Genomic DNA, 15,647 nt, shown 5'->3' on the forward strand with positions numbered 1-15,647 from the left:
TACTCAGCTTGGAAAGGGGCAACACTGGTGTGAGAAGTGGGATCCAGTTTCCAAGAAGAGAGATTCAGAGCCTGGTGTACTTGGTGAACCAAGATGAAACAAATAATGGAGGTACTTGCCAAAAGCAAAAACAGAAAGCAGGAATTAAAACAAGACCTAAAGAACAGGAGCTGGAGACTTTGCAACAGAAGTTAAGAGAAGACTTAAAACAAGTTATAAATCAGGAAGACTTAAAACAAGTTATAAATCAGAAAATGCCCAGCGAGAAGTTGCATTCTGAGATAAGACCCTTGTGGGAACAGCAACTACAAAGTGCCTGGACAGATTGGGAAGCTCAGCTGCAACACACCCAGGCTGGCATGATAAAACAGATTGGTGAGGTGACCCACAGTCGGACTGCCATATACCAGAAGTTTTTCCATGAATTAGTGGAGACAAACAGGCTTTGGTGGGTTTGGAACTGCTAACTGAGATGAATTGCAGCAAGGATTCAAAAAGCTGAGAATAAATCAAAGGGTCACTGACCACAGTTGAAGGCAGCTGTCTGGATGAGGAATTGAGGCAGTCAGAGCTTGGGTGAGATATCTATCAGCATTTCCTACCCCATTTGTAACTCACAGAGGCCCAGAGGGGAAAGCTTTTGCTGTCCCAGCTCAAATAATGCAAAAGCCCACTATTTCTGAGCAGAAAACTCCCTGGGAAGCGTATTTGGTTCAATTCAACATTATAGCTCAAATGAATGGCTGGGATGGTGGACAGAAAGGGGTGGTTGTAGTAGCCAGCTTGAGTGGCCCAGCTCTTAGGGTACTGCACAACCTATCCCAGAAAACAGATTGAATTATCCAGACCTGTACAAGCCTGTGACATGCAGTTTGGAGTTAGCCATCAATCTGAGCTGGCCCGGGGACAACTAAGAGTTAGAAGGAAAGAGAAAGAAGAAACCTCACCTGAACTGGCAGAGGACCTGCGGACCCTTGTGTTCCTGGCATACCCAGGATAAATTGGCAATGGACCAGTTTGTAGATGCTCAGCTGGGCTTGGACTCGCAGATCAAAAGCAGCAGAAAGAGGCCAAAGACACTCAAGAGGCCATGGAATTTGCCACAGAACTCGAATCTTTCCTTGAGCAGTGCACCAGAAGAGGAAGCAACCATTAGTTGAGGAGGATGGAAGCTGATCTCCATGAGGCCTGTAAGTAGAGATCTGTGTCTAATGTCTGATGGAAGAGGGGATCCTAATCTGGTTCATGACCTTATTGAATGATTAGAACAAATGATAAATTCTCTTTGTAAAAGAAGGGAAACTGGCAATAATGCAAAAATGAAAGAAAACAGTCAAGTTTGTACTGTAACAAAACTAGCCACAAAAAGGAGGATTGTAATACATTTAAGGCAGGCCAAGACAGATTGTTGCAAGCATCTAGTGAAAGCCTCTCTCCCAGTTCAGAAAATGAAGGAATGTCCAACCCGAAGGGGCAAAGTTTGGCAATATACTGATCAGCCACATCGTTTTTGTTTAGCTCTGGGCAGTTATACAACAATAGTGGGGGTCTAAAGGAGTAATAGGCTCTGTGATGTGTCCAGGAATAATTCACGTGGTCTCAAACATAACCGTTATTAAACCAGACACAAGATGAGGCAAGCGGGGATCCAAAACTGAACTGCCTAACTGGTCTCAAATGGAGACAGTGGCTGGGGCAAGGGCACCCAGCTGAAAATTGGGTTTGAAGATTAGAACTCTGGCATTTGAGCAAGAAGTCTGGGTGGCTGAAATAGTGGATGAGCTATTAATTGGCTTGGATTTCATTTATGGCTAGTAACTGTGTAATAAATGCCCAGAAAGGTGTCTTGCAAATTCAGTCCATGTAAGTTCCCTTTAAAGATATGGCCTAGGTGAGACAAATAGTTTGTAAGTAATCAGTATTCCTGTTACGTCCAAACCTTGAATACTGCGTGCAATTTTGATGACACCTTCTCAAAAAAGATATATTAGAAATGGAAAAGGTATGGAGAAGGGCAATAAATATGATTGATTGGAGTATGGAACAGCTTCCACATGAGGAGAGATTGAAAAGGCTGGGACTATTCAGCTTGCAAAAAAGATGACTGCGGGGGATGGGATAGAGATCCATTAAATCATGAATGGTGTGGAGAAAGTGAATAGGGAAGTGTTATTTACCCGTTCACATAACACAAGAACCAGGGATTATCCAATGAATCAACAAAAGGAAGTATTTCGTCACACAATGCACAGTCAGACTGTGGAACTCATTGCCAGGGGCTATTGTGAGGGCCAAAACTATAAGTGGGTTTAAAGAAGAATTAGATAAGTTCATGAAGGATAGGTACATCAGTGGCTATTAGCCAAGATGGTCAGGGACTCAACCCTATGCTTGTAGTGTCCCTAAGTGTCTTACTACCAGATACTGGGACTGAACAACTGGGGATGGATCACTTGATAATTTCCCTGTCCTGTTCATTGCCTTTGAAGAATCTGGCATTGGCCATTGTCAGAAGACAGGATACTGGGCTAGATGGACTATTGATCTGACCCGATATGGCCATTCTGATGTTCTATTGTTCTTACATTTTCAATGAATGAACTGTCCTACCTCCGGGCAGAAAGTATTATAACCAATACATGCTGTGGTGGCTTTCCGGCAAGGGAAAGATGGCAAGTGATTGAAACCTGTTTGCAGATGCAGGGTCTTGGGGGGAATCTTAGCTGCCAAATCTCTTGCAGGTCTGAAACAAGAACTGATCCCTGTTTGTGAGCTGAATGTTTCTGACAAGCAGTAAATCGTAAGAAAGGGAAACTATTTCAGTGGTCAACAGGGTGTGATTTAGCATTTCAGAGTAGAAAAAGGCTTTTGGGGCTGCTTCTGTCTTGGTCTATCCATGTTTCAAAACCCTCTTCATATTGGATACAGATGCTAGTACTTGTGGTTTGAAGGACAGAATCTCAGGTTGGCTGCCCCCCCGGATCTGAGAATATAGCGGTGGAAATTGCAACTGAAAAAGTTGTCACAGGGATGAATTCCCCATTTTAAAGCAGAATGGGCAGGGGTTATTAGACACTGATAGGAAATCCAGAGAAAAGCCCCAAAGAGATTTGGGTGAGAATAAAATTGTTTTATGTAGGTGATGGTAAAACTGTCCTGACAGAAAGACACTGTGTATATGTAAATAGTTAACTATAGTTGTTTCACTTGTAATTTGTTAAAGTATTTATTTTCTTTGTGTTTGGGATAAGTTTTTGGGTGTCACCATGTTAGGCCTCATTGGGATAATGTGCAAATTTGTGTTGTAGGGTGTTACTATGAACTGGGTGAAACCTTGTTGTGGGTTGAGTTAAAACTTTCTTGAGATTGATAAGAGTGAACACAACCTTCAGTTCACGTAAGGGCAAGGATGGGCCTCCACCAAAGAGAAAAAGGAGTATGTAAACCCTCCCAGGAGCTTTTGCTGAGTTGTGTGTGTGTGTGCATGTGCGTGTGTGCGCACGCACACAGAACAGGCAAAAAACAGAGACTGAGACAGCTGGCAGCTGAAAGCCCTGTGTCTGACCCCAGAAGGGGTTGGGGTGCAAGCTGAAAAGAGTGTTCCTAGTTCTGGGAGGAAAAGAAGCTGTTTTGTGCTATTTGATTCCTTTTGCATTCAGAGACAGGACTTTGCACGTTTTTTGTAAATGAACAAAACTGCATCAAAGAAATACCTGACTATCACCAATTTATACTCCCAGCTGGAACATCCCCAGGGACCTAAATTTGGATGCTACTCGGGTTGGAAAAGGGAAACAATATTTTTCCACTCCAGGTATGACTATTTGAGGTTAGGTCTTTTGGAGCTCTTTAGGTGGGCTAGGGGACTGATGGGATGCTGACCCACTGTTGTTCCTTCATGTATGGGCCTGCTTTTCCCATTTGTCCATGAATGCTGCCTCACTGGGCAACTAGCGAGACATATCTCTGGTCACTACTGTTTGGACTCTGGAGCTGAAAGATCACTGACAAAGTCTGACTCTTTTTAAATATTGATTTCCAATATAGTTTGACAACAAACATAGTCTGGTTCAAAGAGAAAGAGGAAGAATTTGGTCTGGGTAGTTTTACCACTCTCCAGTTTAAAGAACAGGAGTACTTGTGGCACCTTAGAGACTAACAAATTTATTACAGCATAAGCTTTCGTGGGCTACAGCCCACTTTATCGGATGCATAGAATGGAACATATAGTAAGAATATATATATATATATATATATATATACACATACAGAGAAGGTGGAAGTTGCCATACAAACTGTAAGAGGCTAATTAATTAAGGTTTCAGAGTAACAGCCGTGTTAGTCTGTATTCGCAAAAAGAAAAGGAGTACTTGTAGCACCTTAGAGACTAACCAATTTATTTGAGCATGAGCTTTCGTGAGCTAGAGCTCACTTCATCAAGTGAGCTGTAGCTCACGAAAGCTCATGCTCAAATAAATTGGTTAGTCTCTAAGGTGCTACAAGTACTCCTTTTCTTTTTGCTAATTAATTAAGTTGAGCTATTATCAGCAGGAGAAAAAAACTTTTGTAGTGATAATCAAGATGGGCCATTTAGATAGTTGACAAGAAGATGTGAGGAGACTTAACACAGGGAAATAGATTCAATATGTGAAATGACCCAGCCACTCCCAGTCTCTGTTCAAACCCAAGTTAATGGTATCTAGTTTGCATATTAATTCAAGCTCAGCAGTCTCTCGTTGGAGTCTGTTTTTGAAGCTTTTCTGTTGCAAAATTGCCACCCTTAAATCTTTTACTTAGTGGCCAGAGAAGTTGAAGTGTTCTCCTACCGGTTTTTGAATGTTATGATTCCTGATCTCAGATTTGTGTCCATTTATTCTTTTGCGTAGAGACTGTCCGGTTTGGACAATGTACACGGCAGAGGGGCATTTCTGGAACATGATGGCATATATCACATTGGTAGATGTGCAGGTGAACGAGCCCCTGATGGTGTGGCTAATGTGATTAGGTCCTATAATGGTGTCACTTGAATAAATATGTAGACAGATTTGGCATCGGGCTTTGTTGCAAGGATAGGTTCCTGGGTTAGTGTTTTTGTTGTGTGATGTGTGGTTGCTGGAGAGTATTTGCTTCAGGTTGGGGGGCTGTCTGTAAGCGAGGACTGGTCTGTCTCCCAAGATCTGTGAGAGTGAGGGATCATTTTTCAGGATAGGTTGTAAATCTTTGATGATACACTGGAGAGGTTTTAGTTGGGGGCTGAAGGTGACAGCTAGTGGCATTCTGTTATTTTCTTTGTTGGGCCTGTCCTGTAGTAGATGACTTCTGGGTACTCTCCTGGCTCTGTCAATCTGTTCTCTTCAGTTTGTGATTGAAGTACCTAATAATTGGCAATGAAGCTTGAGGATGATCCCCATGCACATTCCCAGGCTTCATAAAGTAGGAATGTACCTCAAGGGTCCAATTGCTGTTTTCATTGTACGTCACCTAAGTGCTTCCTTGGACTGTTAGAGAGAGTCCAGGACTAGAGCTACCTAGGGGACCCAGCCACTTACCGCTATGAAACTTAAGCATCATCCAGTAAAAACAGGTCTACAAGTAGATGTGATTAGTAACTAAAAGTCAAATAATATTTTTTTGTATAGTTTGGGATATTTTAAGGTGGCACCTTTAGACGGAGATTTGCCTGTGGGAGGATGTCATGTATAAACAGTGTCCCGTGGCCATTCTCAAAACTACTGCCCTTTAAAAGTGCACATTTTAGAGGTCTTGATTTTGGAACAAGAACAAGGCTACATTTTATTGTGAGACACAGCTGTTATTGCCAAAAGGGGTTATGCACATAAATTTGCATTTGTACTTCCTTTCTGTACTTAAAGAGATACCCACAATTATTTGAAATCCACAAGATATTTGTGAAGTTTGAATTTTCTGTTAAGAGTTGTGTAAATCTTATCTGGTGACTTATCACAATAGTGTGCTAATCCGAAATATCAACTAATTCCTATATGTGCTATTTCCCATGAAGACAAATCTTTCTCAAATATTTTAATTTGATTGGATTAGAGGCAGTACCGAGCTACAGCCTATATTAAAGATGCTTATATGTTTCACTTCTTATTTCCAGGTGAATTGAAGGATGATGATAACAAGTCAGACAAGAAAGATCAGTCTAGTATGGGAAATGAATCAAAGAAATCAGATGGTAAGGACCTAATTTCTATCACTTTTTTCCCCCACCACTGTATGTGGTGCAGTGCATTCTAGACAGCCAATAGTTTGTCCTAAAATTATAGTGTAAGAAATCCAGGGAAAAAATACTCTGCAACATTTGGCAAAACTCTTTGGGGCATCTTCAGATAAAATTGTCTCTTTCCTAAATAGTGTCTAGCAGTACTTAATTGTTGTGTTGGTATACCATGTTCCTTACACATGAACTCTCAAAATTTCTGCAAGAAAAATCCTGGATAATTTAAGCTTCTCAAAAGAGAACATGGTTACATTTAGCTCCATCTTTTTTACTTTAATTTGGTCAAACTCTGCTCTGAGTTACATCACTGTAAATGCAGAGTAACTTCGTTGACTTCAAAATTTAGCCTATAGTTTATAATCATATATCACACTATGCCAATATAGAAATAAGATTTTCCTGGTTTAACTGGTTATGTGAGAATTCCTCTGGAGTAGTGGAATCCTAAGTGAGATACAACAAGTATAGATGACCTTGTGCTATCCCCTTCCCCATCTGGTGTAGTGTGCATGTTAAGGACATCCTAGAGAAGAGATATGGCTGGAATACTGCTGCATTCCAACAGGCCACAGCTGTGGAACAGCCTATTGGGTGTCATTGCAACTGGAAACAATTTAGAGCCGCCCTGAGGCTGCTCTAAATTATGCCAGAAGTCAAACGGGTTCCCAGGAATCAAGGAAGTATAAAAGCGAACGTAAGCCACCTTTACTCCTCTCCCTTTCCTCAGGTGTGCCAAATGGAGTTGCAATATAGCTGAGGATCTGGGCCTATTGCTATAGGAATGATTTAATAAACGTTAATTTACATTTATAAATGGATACATAACTTGCTGTTACCTTTTACTCGTCTGTATATCTCAGTTAAATCCACTGAGAAAATGCAGTTTTCACCTTTATAGACACAATATGGTATCTTGTTTTGACTCTCAAGAATAATAATCCTATTGTAACCACTACAGCAAAAGTTAAGAATGACAATAATTATATCTTCTATTTCACTGAAATAAAATATATTCCCTTAATTGGATATATGTGAATGAATTACTCAATAAGTACATTGTCCTGATAATTTTATAATTCAAAAGAAAAGGTGACTAACAACATAAATAATATAACACAGTGGATGCAAGAACATATATTAATTCTACACACATGAATATGTATTTTATAAAATTATCTTTTTAAAAAGGAATGTCTGTCAGGAGTTGCTTATTTTGTTAGAAAGCCATATTCTTTACACACTTGAGATAAATATCTACCAGCAAAAAACCCTTGGTCAAATGAAAAAAACAGAAAGGCAGCTATATTAATGACTAAATGATTCAGGTTCAGTTCACTACTGTTTGCAGACCCATGTTATTAATTAATCATGAATATTCAGATGACCTCTGTATGGTCATGAAAGTATTTGCAAATCCCCAAATCTTCGTGAATCTGTTATTGACGTTTTATTATCTACTATTTCTTGTGCACTGTTGAGAATAACTATTTGTTACTCTCCCGTTAAAAAGTGCGAGACATCCATTTAGAGAGCAGAACCAGTACCAGGTGATCAATCACATAGTAAATATGAAACAATGCAAGGACAACCCAGAGGCTGAGTATTGTTCATTCAGACACTTCAGACAGCTCTTACTGCATTGTCAAAAAGCAGAAAACGTTTGTGAATGATTTTCAAACCAAAGAAAAGATGTACACGTGTCACTCTCTTGTTTTGACAAATACTGTTCAGTCATCTTTATCTGTTACTTGCTGTGGAACAAAGCACTTTACTAGCAGAGTGGGGGATCTAGAAAAAGAAGTGCTAGTTTGAGACACATGGTTACATGCAGAATAATGAAATATTTACACAGCCAACTTCAGGTAAGCTGGAGAGAGAGAGAGAGAGAGAGAGACTGTAGGGAAATAGAGTCACACCTGCATGTAATAGAACAGGGATTCTCAAACTTCATTGCACCGCGACCCCCTCTGACAACAAAATTACTACATGACCCCAGGAGGGGGGACTGAAGCCTGAGCCCAAGCCTCACTGCCCCAGGATGGGGGGGCCAAAGCCTGAGACCTGTCACCCAGGGCTGAAACCCTCAGGCTTCATCCCCGGGTGGTGGGCTCAGGCTTCAGCCCCAGGCGGTGGGGTTCGGGCTTCAGCCCTGGGCCCCAGCAAGTTGAACACCAGCCCTGGTGACCCCATTACAATGGGGTCGCGATCCACTTTGGGGGCCTGACCCACAGTTTGAGAACTGCTATAATAGAGTATAAGACCCTGATCTTGCAAAAGCTTACCTGTGCTTGACTTTATGCACTATCAGTAATCAGAATGAGTTCACAATATGTAAAGTTAAGCATGTGCATAAGTCTTTGAAAGTGCAGGGGCTAAGTCACTTAGGGCTTGTCTACACTGGCACTTTACAACTGTCTCACTCAGGGGTGTGAAAAAACACCCCTCCCTGAGCGCAGCAAGTGTCAGCGCTGTAAAACGCCAGTGTAGAGACTGCACCAGCGCGGGGAGCCGCACCCCCCGTGGAGGTGGGTTTTGTTAGAGCGATGGGAGAGCTCTTTCCCAGCGCTCGGCCGGGACCACACAAGCCACGTTAAAGCACTGCTGCGGCACCGCTTTAGTGTTGCCAGTGTAGACTAGCCCTTACAGAATAAGGTATTCTGTAGACAGAGAGTCTGGAGAACTTAGCATAATCTTCTCCTTCTCCATAAAAGAGAAACTTCGCCGTAGCTGAGTAGGAACCAGCTTTTTGGAAGCTCCACATTGCATATTATAGAAACTGCTATACCTGTACATTAGAAGCCAGATCCTGAGGTCTTTAGTCAGGGATAATTCCAAGTGCTTTCAAAGGGAGTCACTCCTGAGTAAGAAGCTGAGAATGTGATTGAAGAGCGTGAATTGTTAGCAGAATTTGGGTATTTCTGTTGTTCCCATTACTGTAGTATCGGAGTGCCTTGCAATCTTTAATGTAGCACATGACAACACCCTGTGAGGTAAGGAAGTATTTCCCCTATTTTACAGATGGGGAACTGACACATACGGGGGCTAAATAAGTTGTCCAAGATCACAGAAGAAGTCTGTGGTGGAGAAAAGACATGAACCCAGGTCTCCCAAGTCCTAAGCTAGCCCCTTTACAGTGGATCATCTTTCCTCTCCCTTCACTCTGTCAAACTTATTCTGGTTGATTTCAGCCAGACACTCATTGCTTTATTATAGTTCTTTACTTGTGAATATCCTTGCTTATGGAGCAGGCCCCCTGTTCAGTAATGTATACTTTATCTTTAGTACTGAGAAAGGAAATATAGAATGGCAGCAACACAGTCTTATCAGAAACATCATCAGCATGAATAGCATGTCAAATGTTTCCATTTGGATAGAATATTATTAGAGAAGGTTGGAAAACCTATTTTTTACTTACTGAATAATTGCCTTGCTAAGGATGCAAAAGAAACAGCACAACGGCAGACAGTAAGCAAAAAAAGTAGGGAGAGGATCCCTGTTAGGGATTCCACTGATCTACGCAGAGGCCACGTTGTTATCGTTGTTACTGGAATTTGTTGCTCTTGGGATCAAAGCACAGTTTGTTCTATTATTTCTATTAAACTAGGAATAATAGACAATTAGAAGGATTTTATTATGCTTCTAAGCATGTGAGCTTATCATTCTAGTAATAAACACTCCAGTTTCACATCTGTACTCTCTTGGCTGGAGGAACTGCCACTCTGAAAGAGGAAAACATGCCAAAGATAAGTGTGTAATAAGCAATGCTCCCATCTAGTGGCTAAATTGTAACCCCATGTTTTACCAGGTAGAAATTTCAAAAATATCACATTCCTCCTATTGAACATATTTGTCCTAGAATATGGAGAGAATATAGATATGTTTTATTATTTTTATAAACCTAATCTACATTTCTGTGCATACCAGACTTAACAAGAAATCAGGAGTTGGTTTTCTGACATGAGCAGGCGAATATTGTTAACATAGCCTGTTCAGTTATGTTGTTATATGCTGCACTTGCAAACACCTACTTGCAGTCATTTGCTGCTGATTCTATTTGGCAATCACTCCCTAGTCACCCAATATACTGTAGCTATGGGCCAACAATTCCTTTTATTACTGTGCCCAAGTATCCTTCAAGAGGATTTTAAAATACCTGTGGTGGCAGATTAGTTAGTGTGATTACCTGAACTTCTGATATAATGCATTGTTGGTGAATAGAATGCTCTCTTCTATAGCATTAATTCATTTTAATGGCAATAGTTCCGTGTTTCTATAGGGCATTTTACTACTTGTGTTAACAGATGTCCTTTCCTGGTGTCACTCTGAACAGTGGAGCTGTTATTAAAACATATCAGCTGCATCAAAGAGTCCACCTCTCTTTGCAGCCTCCTTCTGAAGTGAGCACTGGCATTAGGGTTGCCAACTTTCTAATTGCACAAAACCAAACACCCCTGCCCCGCCCCTTCCCTGAGGTCCCTCCCCTGCCCCGCCCCTTCTCTGAGGCCCAGCCCCCGCTCGCTCCATTTCCCTCCCTCTATCGCTCACTCTTTCCCACCCTCACTCACTTTCATTGGGCTGGGGCAGTGGGTTGGGATGCAGGAGGTGGGTGAGGGCTCTGGGCTGGGGGTGTGACCTCTGGGCTGGGGCGAGAATGAGGGGTTCAGGGTGCGGGAGAGGGCTTCGGGATGGCGCAGGGGTTAGGGTGCACGGGGGGGGGTGAGGGCTCCGGCTGGAGGTATGGGCTCTGGGTGGGGCCAGGGATGAGGGGTTTGGGGTGCAGGAGGGTGCTCTGGGCTGGAGCTGAGGGGTTTGGAGTATGGGAGGGGGTGCAGGCTCCAGCTGGGGGTGTGGGCTCTGGCTGGGGGTGTGGGCTCTGAGTAGGGCTGGGATGAGGGGTTTGTGGTGCAGGAGGGGGCTCAGGGCTGGGGAGGGGGTATAGGCTCTGGAAGAGAGTTGGGGTGTTGGGGGGTGCAGAGTCCTGGCGGTGGTTACCCCAGCTCCCAGGAAGTGGCCGCCAGGTCCCTTCAGCCCCTAGGTGCATGGGCAGCCAGGGAGGCTCTGCGCGCTGCCTTTGTGCCCACAAGCTTCTCCCCCACAACTCCCATTCATCACGGTTCCTGGCCAATGGGAGCTGCAGAACCGGCACTTGGGGCGGGGGCAGAGCGCCGAGCCTCCCTGGCCCCCCCATGCGCTTAGGGGCTGCAAGGACCTGGCAGCCACTTCCAGGAGCTGTGTGTTAGCTCTGGGCCCCTGCTGCGCCTCTGACTGGACTTTTAATGGCCCAGTCAGCGGTGCCGACCAGAGCCACGAGGGTCTCTTTTCAACTGGGCATTCCAGTCGAAAACTGCACTCCTGGCAACCCTGACTGGCATGATTTTCAGTGTTGCAGTGCAGAGTTATATGTCTATCCAGCCAAAATCAATATCCAACAGTGAAGGTAGGCTGCTGCACTAAGGAATCTCTATCTTGTGGCGAAGTCCTGCTCACCTTACTCACATAAGTAGGCTTGTTGTCAATGGGACTGCTCAAATGGGTAAATGAGCAAGATTTGTCCTTACTTCCCAGAAGTATGGCAATGGTAATGAGGGTAAATTTGAGACCATATAAGTAGAGGTGCCCAAAGCTCCATAAATATTAGGCTGATTTCTTCCATGTTGACAGAAGCATAATTCTGTTCAGCTTTCAGCAGGGTTCATGAGGCAGATATGATAGCTATCCCCTTTCCTCTGGTCCTCACAGTTTCTATGCTACCTGGGACACATCACAATCCAACTTCAAAGGAAAATTGGGATCTCAGTGGGACTCGGTGGATATAAATTATTCCCTTCCTTCCTTCCTTCCTTTATTTGTTATTTCTATTGCTAATCTAGGAATTGGGGCTGATTATGCTAGACTCTATGCACATATTATAAAGACAGTCCCTGACCCAAAAACTGCCCTGGAAGGCATGGTAACATGGTGCTGTCCAAACACACCTTTGCTTGTTACTACACAAATGCTTAATTGCTGTCCAAACATCTAATTATAGTTCACTAGCTGGATAACTATGCAAATAAATAAATAAATAAATAGTTATTATTCTCTAGTCTGGGCTGGGGCATAGCTATGGCTTATTTAAGAAAAGGTGATACCAAAGGCAAGTTTTAATTTGAAAAGACAAAGGTATGTACTCTATCTGTTTATTATTTTTACTCTCCTTTAATGTCGACTAGGTAATAAACAGAATGTAAATGTGATCACGGAAGTTAGTTACAGGAACCCAGCCTTAGTGTTCAACCCTGATCTCAGGTATATTGTTTAATCGTGCCATGCATTAGATGACGAGAGCAAGAAAATGTTTGGATAAGTAACTAAAACCTATCATACTTCTTCATACTTCTTTTTGGTGGAAATCTCATGAAAACAAAGGATTGGGGTGTATGTGCCCAATTTCCAGCAATCCCTTCTGGAAGAACAGAAAGCACAGACTTTCTTATGGTTCTTGGTTATTTTTACTTCCAATCTCAGTTGAAGCCAGGGTGCAAAACTTGGCATTAGGAAATGCAGTGTGTCTTGATTTCAGCTTTGGGGTGAAGATCTAGCACAGTTCTTATTGTACTTTAACTGGTTCACTCATCCCAGTTGCATGTCTTGAGAAATCAGCTGTCAGTGCTTGTGTGTGCTGTTTGTCTAGGTAACTTTAAAAGATGCATACTCAGGTTAGATGTTGGCATTTGGCCATAGTTCTACTTTGGAGGCGATGTAGAGCTGCAATACAAAAGAAGTGCTCAGGAGTCACAATGCTTCCCCTCATCTCCTTGAAATATAAGGGGAATGTGAACCTGCAAAATCCCTTGTGACAATTCCTCCCACCCCCTGCAGAGCCTCCAACTTTGCACACTGCCTGGAGAAGTGGGGCTATGGTCCCACTGCTAGTCTACCCATTTTAGGGCAGTTTGTACCCCTGTGCATAGACAGAGTACTTCCTGCTTTCCACCAAGGAGGGAAAGTGCTCCTTGTATCTTCCCTCCACTAAGTCCAGGGACAATCAAGTCTACTCTGACATGTCCACACGGTCATATTCTGGAGCAAGATTGTGCCCTTAGAGTGAAACCAGATCACAGCCGAGGTAAATAACTGAAATAGAAAGCAGACAGAAAAGCTTCTCAAGATGGAAGGAAGAATATGGGATAGCTGCTGAAGAGATATTAGTAACGAGAAGCAACACATCTTATCTTCCCCGCCCCACCAGTAGTCAGTCTCAAGTTTGCACATCCCCTCAGATCATGGCTATTCTAAAAGATATGGAAGATCACAGGATGACTATGAGCTGCCAACATGATGCAGCTGTGAAAAAAGCTAATGCGATCCTAGGATGCATTAGGCGAGATATATCCAGTAGTGATAGGGGAGTGTTATTGCCATTATACAAGGCACTGGTGAAATGTCATCTGGAATTCTGGTCTCCCATGTTTAAGAAAGTTGAATTCAAACTGGGACAGGTGCAGAGAAGGACTACTAGGATGATCAGAGGAATGGAAAACCTACCTTATGAGAGAAGACTTAAGCAGCTAAGCTTATTTAGACACAAGAAGGCTGAGGGGAGATGCAATTGTTCTCTATCAAAACATCAGAGAGATAAATACCAGGGAGCGAGAGGAGTTATTTAAGTTAAGCACCAATGCTGACACAAGAACAAATGGATATAAACTGGCCATCAATGAGTTAAGGCTTGAAATTAGATGACTGTTTCAAACCATCAGAGGAAGGAAGTTCTGGAACAGCCTTCCAAGGGGCTCTGTGTGGGTAAAAAAACCTAACTTGTTTCAAGACTGAGCTCGATAAGTTCATGGAAGGGATGCTATGATGAGACTGCCTACAATGGCATGTAAGTGATCTACAACTGCTAGCAGCAAATATCTCCAATGGCTGGTGATGGGACACTAGATGGGGAGGGCCCTGAGTTACTACAGAGAATTCTTTCCCAAGTGTCTGGCTGGTGGGTCTTGCCCACATGTTCAGGGTCTAACTGATCGCCAAATTTGGAGTTGGGAAGGAATTTTCCCCTGGGTCAGATTGGCAGAGACTCTGGGGATGGGGGAAGGGAAAGGGGATCACCTTCCTCTGCAGCATGGGGCACAGGTCACTTGCTGGTTTAAACTAGTGTAAACAGTGGATTCCCTGTAACTTGGAGTCTTTAAATCATGATTTGAGGACTTCAGTAACTCAGCCAAAGGTTATAGGTCTATTCCAGGAGTGGCTGAGTGAGGTTCTGTGGCCTGTGATGTGCAGGAGGTCAGACTAGATGAACAAGGTGGTCCCTTCTGGCCTTAAATTCTATGAGACTCTGGGCCCTAATCCTCAAAGGTGTTTTTTTCACCTAATTCCCATTGATTTCATTGGGAGTTAGGAGTCTAAATACCTTTGAGGATCTGGGCCTCTGACTGCAGCATTGATATGTCTAAGTGAAAATGTGAAACCTAGAAAGAAGAAACACTGTAACTAGGAAGCATACCGTAGTCCAATTTTAAAGGGATACTGTCCAGATTGTCAGTTGTGTTTTGCTTTGTCAGTACATACATCATCCACTGTGCTGCCGGATGGTTCTGTTCTTGTGGGCAAACATAAAGATGTTTCAGCTTATTTGGCTTGTTCAAACCAGGACTAGCTTCAACAGAGTCAATGAATGGTAGACAGTCTTTCTACAAGTTAGCTTTTTGTGCCTGGTGCTTTAATACTGCATTTAGAAGGGAGGCTCTTGTTCCACCCAAACCGAATGGGGGAAGTAAGGGAGGAATAGACTGAATCACAGTTCATTCTTCGCTTTACTCTTAGAGTGCTGCAGCTGTGTGCCATACCTTAGTCAGCACAGACTGTAAAGTCACAGTCTAGGCTCAAGAGACTATTATGTGCCATCTCCTATTCAAGGGATCCAGCTCCAGAATCTTTTGCTGACCCTTGGTTAGCCTTGGCTGTACTGGTGCATCAAACTGATGCTATTTCAAATCAGATACCAAAAAATTATTCACCCTCCTTGTGCACAGACAGCACCAGCATTCTAGCTGCCACCTGTAAAGAGCAACTCTTGAAATGCACTTTATCACATCTTTATTAACAACAGCATATTCATAAGTTATTTATTTGATCATGAAACGTATAGTAAGTTTCTGCACTGGTTTTGGTAGATTGCTGAGCAAAGTACAGGAGCTTAGGAATATGATGGTGCATTCACTGTACATTGCAATGTCAGACATTTTTGACATACTCGTTATTTTTCTCCTGTGCTATGAATTTCCAAAATGTGCTTGTAATCATGGGGGAAATATATATATATATATATATATATAATATAAACTAATCTCCCCCTCAAAAAAATGATTTTAGGTCGAATGTAATAGAAGCTGTCAGACAAATACAAGTCTCA

The 15,647-nt window shown here is 42.7% G+C and overlaps 1 protein-coding gene across 7 annotated transcripts in view; it reads left to right on the plus strand.

Annotated features, from left to right (window-relative positions):
• Positions 1-15,647, plus strand: part of PDE1C (phosphodiesterase 1C) — a 518,371-nt gene that overhangs the window by 463,876 nt on the left and 38,848 nt on the right. For all 7 annotated transcript variants that reach the window (XM_075125631.1, XM_075125632.1, XM_075125634.1 and 4 more), the window contains one exon: positions 6,122-6,199. In XM_075125631.1, coding sequence (XP_074981732.1) covers positions 6,122-6,199 — 78 coding nt within the window. The remainder of the gene's footprint in view (positions 1-6,121; positions 6,200-15,647) is intronic.

Source organism: Caretta caretta, chromosome 2, assembly GCF_965140235.1.
Source record: "Caretta caretta isolate rCarCar2 chromosome 2, rCarCar1.hap1, whole genome shotgun sequence".
Taxonomy (NCBI): Eukaryota; Metazoa; Chordata; order Testudines; family Cheloniidae; genus Caretta; species Caretta caretta.